At 41.3% G+C, this 9,449-nt stretch overlaps 2 protein-coding genes across 2 annotated transcripts; both read left to right on the top strand.

Moving 5' to 3' along the window:
- Positions 1–503: 503 nt before the first annotated feature.
- LOC111811649 (nitrate regulatory gene2 protein-like) lies at positions 504–4,585 on the top strand. The gene is made up of 4 exons (XM_023698620.1): positions 504–2,535; positions 2,655–2,854; positions 3,146–3,369; positions 3,440–4,585. The coding sequence occupies exons 1-4, from the start codon at positions 1,245–1,247 to the stop codon at positions 4,182–4,184; spliced, it is 2,460 nt and encodes an 819-aa protein (XP_023554388.1). The 5' UTR covers positions 504–1,244; the 3' UTR covers positions 4,185–4,585.
- A 2,118-nt stretch (positions 4,586–6,703) lies between these two features.
- LOC111811765 lies at positions 6,704–8,114 on the top strand. The gene has a single exon (XM_023698791.1). The coding sequence runs from the start codon at positions 7,092–7,094 to the stop codon at positions 7,977–7,979; it is 888 nt and encodes a 295-aa protein (XP_023554559.1). The 5' UTR covers positions 6,704–7,091; the 3' UTR covers positions 7,980–8,114.
- The last annotated feature ends 1,335 nt before the right edge of the window (positions 8,115–9,449 follow it).

Raw genomic sequence — 9,449 nt, 5'->3', positions numbered from 1 at the left:
TAAAAAAATTAAAATGTTTCAAGAACCTTTCAAGTACAAAATGACAAGATGTTCACTTGAGGAGCTTGTGTCGGATGGTCAATGATTTATGCTGAGACCGTTGACCGATCAATATATTGTGATTTGAGGAGATTTAATCAAAAGAATTATAAGAATCTATCCGATTTTTGGAAAATCTAATGATTTGATCTGGACGTAACGGTAAGTGAATCTATGCATTAACTTGTTTTCGTAAATATAATTTAAAAATAAATAAAAGTGCATAAAATTTAAAAACAAAATATTTATATGAAGGCCAAAAAAATAAATATTAAATATTCCGGACTACAAATTATATACCCAATAAAAAAAATGAAAATTTAAAAATACTAAATTCTACGGTAACGGAAATTAAAGAAAAAATGATGAAAATAACGGCAATTTAATTTCCCAATAATAATAATAATAAGAGTTATTTTACATGAATGGCATTTTCGAAATTTTGTGGTCTATGAGGGTCAGAAAATTATCTCTCGAACGAAACACACCAAATTTCCTCTCTTTTCTCGCCCAGTGTCCGGCTGTAGTCTAGTTGAGAACTTTTGTAGCTATGGAAGAACCTCCTTTGGAGTTTGGACTGAAGAATATTTTGATTTAAACCCTAAACTGTACCCATTTGATTATAATTGAAAATCCACAAAAAGAAAAAGTTGGAAAAAGTAGAGGAAAAAAAGGGGGAAAAGGAATTGTATTATAACCCAGAATTTGGAATGGAATTGTTCTTGATCTTCTTCTTCTTCATTGTTACTGTAAATTCCAATCCCCAATATGAATTATGGAGTTTTAAAATGGGTATTAATGGCGTTCAAAACAGTACTCCCAAGATAATAGCCTTTATTTTTTAGCCCACACCGACGCATAAACAAAAAGCACACTCACTCACTCACTCTCACTCTCACTCGTACACTTCTTTCTCTCTCTACTTTCACTGGTGGAAGCGGACGACTGACGACAAACTCCGCGCTGGCAAAAGATTCCCTCACCGCCTTCTTCTTTTTTCCTTTCCTTTCTTCTTCTTCTTCTTCTTCTTCTTCTTCTTGTTGAACCCTAATTCGATTTTTTTTTGAAAAAGTTGTAAGGAAATTTTGATGGGGTTTGAGTTTTTTTGTGTTTTGAGTTGATGGGTATGATTTTCTTCAGTTTTTGGTGAAACCCATTTCAGTAATCGGTGGTTTGATTTGGTTTTATACGAGGGGTGTGTGTGGATGGGCTGTTCGAGCTCTAAGGTCGATGAGCTTCCGGCGGTGGCGCTCTGTCGGGAGCGTTGTGCGTTTCTTGATGAAGCGATTCATCTTAGATACTCACTTGCAGAGGCTCACATGGCGTATATTCAATCCCTTAAAGGGATTGGTCATTCGTTGCATAATTTCATTGAAGAGAGCGTTGTTGTTGTTGGTGTTTCTTCTGGGTCTCCTCTGTCTCCGAAGCTTAATCTTCCTCCTCATCGGAAGGGTGATCCTGCAATTGAAGAATCTGCTTCTCCTCATCACCATCTCTCTCACTCTAATTCCGGTTCCCACCTCCATTTTCACTCCGATTCCGATGATGAATCCGGTTCCGATCGCTCCCCGCCTTTCGACCTGCAGCACGGTGGCCATATGGGTTATATGCTTCCGGATCAGGGTGGTTTAGGTTCATATCCCGGCGGCGGTGGCGGTGGCGGTGGTGGTGGCGGAGGTGGAGGGTATATGCATATGAATTACATGAGGAAATCGGTGACACCCTCTGTGGTATACGAGCAGAGGCCTATGAGTCCAGAGAAGGTTTATCATGTCGGTGAATCGTCTTCTTCTTCAGGGCATTACCCTTATCCTTACCCAAACTTGCCTTATAACAATCCTTATGGTTACCCCCAAGACGGTGGTGGGTATTATGGTGGCTCTGTTTTTCCTCCTGCATATGGTTCAATGCCATCTGCCGGAGCTTCAGGTTCGTCGTCTAAGCCGCCACCGCCGCCGCCTTCACCTCCAAGAGCTTCCGCGTGGGATTTCTTGAACCCATTTGAGACTTATGACAAGTATTACAATGCTTACACGCCGAGCCGGGACTCGAAAGAGGTAAGGGAAGAAGAGGGGATTCCTGATTTGGAAGATGAGGATTACCAACATGAGGTTGTTAAGGAAGTACATGGGAATCAGAAATTTGTCGATGAAGGCGGCGGTGGCGACGGCATTGGAAAGGGTTCGAAGATAGCTGCAGAGGAAGAGCGTGGTGGTGGTGATGATCCAACGACCTCGCTTTACCAAACGAGGCCGAGTGCTGCAGTTGAGGACGATGCTGTCGAATATGAAGTTCGTATGGTTGATAAGAAGGTTGACAAGGCGGAGAAGTCTGAGGAGCAAGGCAATGGTGGTGCATTCAAGGGCAGGCCTGGCTCACGAGATGTCAATGAGGTTGCCAGAGAAATTGAGGTTCAGTTCGAGAGGGCATCCGAGTCCGGTAATGAAATCGCCAAAATGCTAGAGGCTGGCAAGCTTCCTTATCAGCGCAAACACGGTGAGTATTATAGCTTAGATCCAATAAATACTATGTTTTTGCTTGATCTGGTAGATTTGAAAAACTTTAGATGGCTATTGTTTTTCTGTTCATGAACCTAACATTTGGATTTCTGGCAGTGTCATCGAAAATGCTGCACGTTGTCGCTCCTTCGCTATCAATGGTAGCTTCCCAACCTTCGACGTCGAAGAGTGCCGATCCTTCGTCTTCTGCAGCTGAGTTAAGTTATATCGAAGAGTTCGGGATGGCCTCTGGCAACCTGTCTTCTACCTTGAGGAAGTTATATCTGTGGGAAAAGAAGCTCTACAATGAAGTTAAAGTATGATATACTCTGCCATTTGGGTTCCTTTCAAAGCTTTTGATACATACATTGCATTATTATATATAAGGAACTGCCCAGAAATGTGGACTGTTTAGCTGATTGTCGTTTTCGTAGCTCTAGGATGTTATCTGAATCTCGAGTTTCTGGAAATCCGTTTTGTTGTATCTGTGGTTCTTCAATATATATCAGCGTTTTCGTGTCAGTTTCAGTAGTTTATGTATATTGATGGGGTTTACGATTATGTTCGTCGAGGTTTAAAGTTTGTGCTTTAATGAATTGTGTTCTTAGGCGGAAGAAAAGATGCGGGTAATTCATGAAAGGAAGTGTCGAAAGCTGAAGCGTTTAGACGAGAAGGGTGCTGAAGCTCATAAAGTTGATACCACTCAAGCTTTAGTGAGGAGCTTATCTACGAAAATTCGAATCGCCATTCAGGTGGTCGACAAGATATCCATGACGATCAATAAGATTCGGGATGAAGAATTGTGGCCACAACTGAATGAATTGATTCATGGGTATGTCTAGTTCTTCGGAGCGTTCCATGTCGTCCCAAATTCTTTTCTCATTAGTTCCTTTGCATTTCAGATTAACCAGGATGTGGAGGTGTATGCTCGATTGCCATCGTGCCCAGTTCCAAGCGATCAGTGAATCGAAAAGCTTAGGTCCCATTGGATCGGGTAAAAATAACAGTGAAGCGCATCTCGGAGCGACCAAGGAGCTTGAGCACGAGCTTCTAAACTGGACAATCAGCTTCTCTAGTTGGATCAGTGCACAAAAGGGGTACGTTAGAGCCTTGAATAACTGGCTTCTGAAGTGTCTTCTGTATGAACCCGAGGAAACGCCAGACGGTATAGCTCCCTTCTCACCTGGAAGAATAGGCGCACCTCTCGTATTCGTGATCTGTAACCAATGGTCACAGGCTTTGGATAGACTCTCCGAGAAGGAAGTAGTTGATTCGATGCGTGTGTTCAGTATGAGCGTGCTTCAAATATGGGAACACGATAAGCTAGAATTGCGACAGAGAATGTTGGAAAACAAAGATTCGGAGAGAAAGGTTCGAAACTTGGACCGAGACGACCAAAAGATACAGAAACAGATTCACGCTTTGGACAAGAAGATGGTGATGGTTTCTAAAGATGAGAAGCGTGTCTCTGTTTCTGGAAACGCTGTGTATCAAAGCGAGATGAGCAATAGTAGCTTGCAGTCGAGTCTGCAACGCATTTTCGAGGCTATGGAGAGGTTCACCGCAGACTCCATGAAAGTGTATGAAGAGCTTTTACAACGGAGCGAGGAAGAAAGATTGAATCGTGAGCAGGAAAAAGTCGTATAAGGCTCTCTACTTCATCTGGTTGACGTGTTGTCGTATTCGATCGAGCAACCGTTGCTCGATGATAGAATGCTAGCGGGAAAGCTACCATTGGTGCTAACAACCGATCCAAAGCTGCTAACTAGCTAGCACACTCGCACCAGGCAGACTCCTGTGAAAAGTAGTCGTTTTTTTCTCGAGAGACTCGAATTCTCGGGTTGATGTTCGAGGAGCAGGAGTGATGGAGAAAAGTCATGAAAATGACAGAAGATGAAAGATGATACATATGTATTTTTTTTTTATTTTTATCAGAACTTTTTTGTGTTCTTTAATCTTTGAGTTATTTTTCTATGTATTCAATTATTGTACATAAGAAAAACCATTTTTGATAGCAGCAGAGTTCTATGGAAAAGCCTTGTTATTAACTATGAGCCATCACAGATACTCTTTTTTCTTCCCCCCTTTGTTGGTTTTAATATCTCTAAGCCTCACTCACTACTCACAAATGGTGCCCTTTTCCAACCAGCAGCTACTTGTTCATCTTTTGTGTATATTCGGATAGGTTTTATAATGCATCTACTAGGGATAGATTAACACTTTTATAAGGAATGTTCTGTTCTTTTTCAACCGAGGTGGGATCTCACGTTATCGGCTATGGTTAGGTTACGCTTTTTGCATAACAATTCCGTCATTAGTTTTCATGCTTGTTTTCTGGAACAACCCAAATCCCTATTAGCAGATATTCTTCTCTTTGTGCTTTTCTTCGGGTTTTTCCTCAAGGTTTGTAAAATATATTTGTTAGGAAGAGGTTTCTATACCCTTATAAACAATGTTTCGCCCAAAATCTTAAGTTAAGAGATATCAAGACTAATGTTTACATCCAATAAAGAGTAGCTTTGATGAGCGAGAATGTTAAGTTATCTCATATTGGTTGCAAAAGATGCAAGAACCTAGCTCTGGTCTTAACTTTTAGCATGAGGACACTCATTTGACATCGATAAGTGATATTAGATGTATGAAGTTTTGCCGTAAAGAGTAGCTTATGCACTTTTAGCGGCTTATATGTGGGATCCCACATTGGTTGGAGAGAGAAACGAAACATTTATTATAAAGGTGTGGAAACTTCTTCCTAGTAGATGCGCTTTAAAATTGTGAGGTTGATTGCGATACGTAATGAGTCGAAGCGGACAACATTTGTTAGCAGTTAGCTTGGGCTGTTGCAAATGGTATTAGAGCTAAACACTGGGCGGTGTGCTAGCGAGGATGTTAGGTTTCCAAGGAGGTAGATTGTGAGATCCCACATCGGTTGGAGAGAGGAACGAAACATTTATTATAAGGGCGTGGAAACTTCTTCCTAGTAGATGCGCTTTAAAACCGTGAGGTTGACTGCAATACGTAATGAGTCGAAGTGGACAACATTTGCTAGCAGTTAGCTTGGGCTGTTACAAATGGTATCAGAGCCAAACATTGGGCGGTGTGCTAACGAGGACGTTAGGCTTCCAAGGAGGTAGATTGTGAGATCCCACATTGGTCGGAGAGGGGAACGAAACATTTATTATAAGGGTGTGAAAACTTCTTCCTAGTAGATGCGTTTTAAAACCGTGAGGTTGACTGCGATACGTAACGAGTTGAAGTAGACAACATTTGCTAGTAGTTCGCTTGGGCTGTTACAAATGATATCAGAGCTAAACACCGGGCGGTGTGCTAGCGAGGACGTTGAGCATATAAGGAGGTAGATTGTGATATCCCACATCGGTTGGATAGGGGAATGAAACATTCCTTATAAGGGTGTGAAAACCTCTCCCTAGTAGATGTGTTTTAAAACCATGAGGTTGATTGCGATACTTAACGGGCCGAAACGGACAACATTTGCTAGTAGTTAGCTTGGGCTGTTACAAATGGTATTAGAGTGAGACACCGGGCGGTTTGCTAGTGAGGACGCTGGGTCTCCAAGGAGGTAGATTATGAGATCCCACATCAGTTGGAGATTGGGAACGAAATATTCCTCATAAGCGTGTGGAAACCTCTCCCTAGTAGACAAGTTTTAAAACCATGAGGTTGACTGCGATACGTAACGAGCCAAAGCGGATAATATCCGCTAGCTGTTAGCTTGAATTGTTACAAATGGTATCAAAACCAAACACCGGGCGGTATGTCAGTGAGAACACTAGGCCCCAAGGGAGGTGGATTGTGAGATCCCACATCGGTTGGAGAGAGGAACGAAACATTCCTTATAAGGGTGTGGAAACCTCTCCCTAGTAGACGCGTTTTAAACTCATAAGATTGACTGTGATACGTAACGGGCCAAAACGAACAATATCTACTAGCGGTTACAAATGGTATCATAGCCAGACACTAGACAATGTGTCAGGAAGGACGTTGGGCCTCCAAGGGAGTAGATTGTGAGATCCCACATCAGTTGGAGAGGGGAACAAAACATTCCTTATAAGAGTATAGAAACCTCTCCCTAGTAGACACATTTTAAAACCATCAAGTTGACCACGATACATAACCGACCAAAGCAGACAATATCTACCGACGGTTAGCTCGAGCTCTTACATTAATAAGTCATTAAGCAGGTACAGACACAGGCAAGACACTAAAGCTATCATCTTCATAACATTCAATGGCAATCAGATCTCTCTTATCAAGAACACTGCTAGATTCATGAACAAGTTCATTGGTTCTTTGTGTATGCAGAGAAATAAATAAGAAACAGAGAGATATTGCATTCTCTGTAAGCTATATGCATGTTAACAGCTTACAGGCCAGCTTTTAACATGGTGGAAGGGAGACATGGCAGGAACATTGCTGATATGGTGTTTCAAATCCATATTCCAATCATTTAGTTTAGGTTCCTTCTGTCCCCTTGGCCTTAGTTATATAAACTTCCCTCATGCCAGAAAGTGACCATAAACAGAAGAAAAGAAGATGGATTTCTCTGCTATGAACCAAACAGACTCTCATCATCTTCGCTCGAACAGCTTGCCTTCAAAGCCGCACCCGTTCATCGATCAAGTCGACGAGCATTTACACAGATTCAAGGAGGCTTCAGAAGCTACATCTTCTTGTTCTTCATCTGAACTAAGCCATAAACTAAATGGCCTTCAGGAGTTACATGATTGCATTGATAACTTGCTTTTGTTACCTCTCACACAACATGTTCTTGTTGAAGATAGCGATACGAAACCGTTCGACGACTTACTCGAAGGATCTATCAGACTCTTGGATTTGTGTGACATAGCTAAGGATGCATTGCTGCAGACAAAAGAATGTGTGCAAGAACTAGAATCAGTTTTGCGCAGAAGAAAGGGAAGTGAAACATTCATAGCAAGTGAGCTTCAGAAATGCCTAAGTTCTAGGAAGTTGATAAAGAAAACAATCTATAAAGCCTTAAAGACAGTTCAAACCAAAAGTTGTGAGCAAACTCAAGCCACTCCAGCCATTGTTAGCTCGTTGAAACAGGCCGAGGACGTCGGTTACAACGTCGTTGAATCCTTGTTGTCTTTCCTAGCAGGACCGAAGTTTCGATCGAATTCGAGCCGTTGGTCTCTTGTTTCCAAGCTTGTGCAATCCAAAAGGGTAGCCTGTGAAGTTGAAGAAACAAGTAGAAACGAAGTGGCATTGGTTGATGCTGCATTACATTCAGTTTGCAGTCAAAAAACAAAGAAACATGATTTCTTAGCTCAAGTTGAGAATTTGCAGAGCTCATTGAAGGTGTTTGGATCAAACATTCAAGAACTCGAAGGCGATCTCGAGGCTCTATACCGACGCCTTATTAAAACCAGAGTCTCAGTCCTTAATATCTACAACTACTAAGCTGTAGTATCATGGGCAAACCCATGAGTATCCATTTTTGTAGACTGTAAAAAACAAACAGTAAATATACAAACTTTGTTCTAAATTTATGGTTTCATGCATGTTCTTGGGCTCTAATTTTGCCATTACTTTAACCATTCCAATAACCAGGCCTGATGAACTGACAAGAACAAAATCATCAGCTTTTTCCTAGCTAAAGTTCAACTAATGATGGAAGTTTGCCAGCTATTGAGATTCTATTTGTCATAAGCCTCGAGCTATAATGATATTGTCTCTCACCTTCATGACAATTTGATCTAATAATTTGATATAATAATTTTGGATCTTCGCATCTCTTTCACCTCAACCAATCCATTATTGATTGATTAAGAAACCAAGTTTTGTTTTTGAGGGGTACCCACCAAAAACAATGCAGAGTATGTAGTTTTAAACACGAATATAATCGTGCGAAGTGATTTGATTTCATAAAATATGTTCATGAAATCAAAGTCACGGTCATGTTTGTCTAAGGCGTGTTGTCCATGGCTACATGGCAAATCCCTTGTGTTGTATCATTTTACTGCTTTCTTTTACCGCTTTCATGATGTATAGCTTCTTTTTGTCTTTCTCAAGTGTATGACGTTTCGGCATAATCATGTCTACGTCTCGTAGATCTGAGATGCCTCAAAGTGTACTATAGGAGAATGAGACTAGTCGTCAATTCTTTCTACTCGGAGTTATATGCTATCTAAGCCATTGTGTTGCCTTTCTTGATCTCTTTCGAAAATCTCTTTCCACCGTTTTCAAAAAAACCTTCTTTTCAAACAGAGCCAGAGGCTTGAGGATACGTTGATTGACCGTAGGCGACATGATTCCGAGTTGGCTGATTCACTCGGTGCTGAGAGTGAGTGCCGCACAATCGCTTATAAACGTCTCGAGAGGGTGCGATTGGTTTGTGCATGTGGGCATGTGATGTCCCACATTGGTTTGGGAGGAGAACAAATCACCCTTTATAAGGGTGTGGAAATCTTCCCCTTGCAGACGCATTTTAAAGCCTTGAGGGGAAGCCCGAAAGAGAAAGCTCAAAGAGGACAATATCTGCTAGCGGTGGATCTGGGTCGTTACAGGGCATGACCTTAACTAATAATGTAAAGGAGATGGATCAAACACATGAAAAGTTTTGTCAAGACAACTGGTGGGGCTTCATATTCTATGAATTGACTTAACATTGTAATAGCAGGAAGGTGCATAAGTTATGAGGTAAATACCTGGTCTGGGAGGCATGGCATGGAAATGGCTGTAATATCACGTGACAGTGAAGATAGAAAGTTCCTGGAACATCTCACACGTGTGTATTTGGGGAGGAAACTTCTTGTCTGAATTAAAACATGTTAAACTAGTTTATTTATGAGTTGGAATGTTGGAGAATGGAGATCTGAAACATTGCTTGAACAACGCAAAGGTTTTAAGATCCAAATCGAGCTGGACTTA

Source organism: Cucurbita pepo, chromosome LG15 (assembly GCF_002806865.2).
Source record: "Cucurbita pepo subsp. pepo cultivar mu-cu-16 chromosome LG15, ASM280686v2, whole genome shotgun sequence".
NCBI lineage: Eukaryota > Viridiplantae > Streptophyta > Magnoliopsida > Cucurbitales > Cucurbitaceae > Cucurbita > Cucurbita pepo.
The sequence above is the reverse complement of the archived record's forward strand: the minus strand, read 5'-3'. Positions and strand labels throughout refer to the sequence as shown.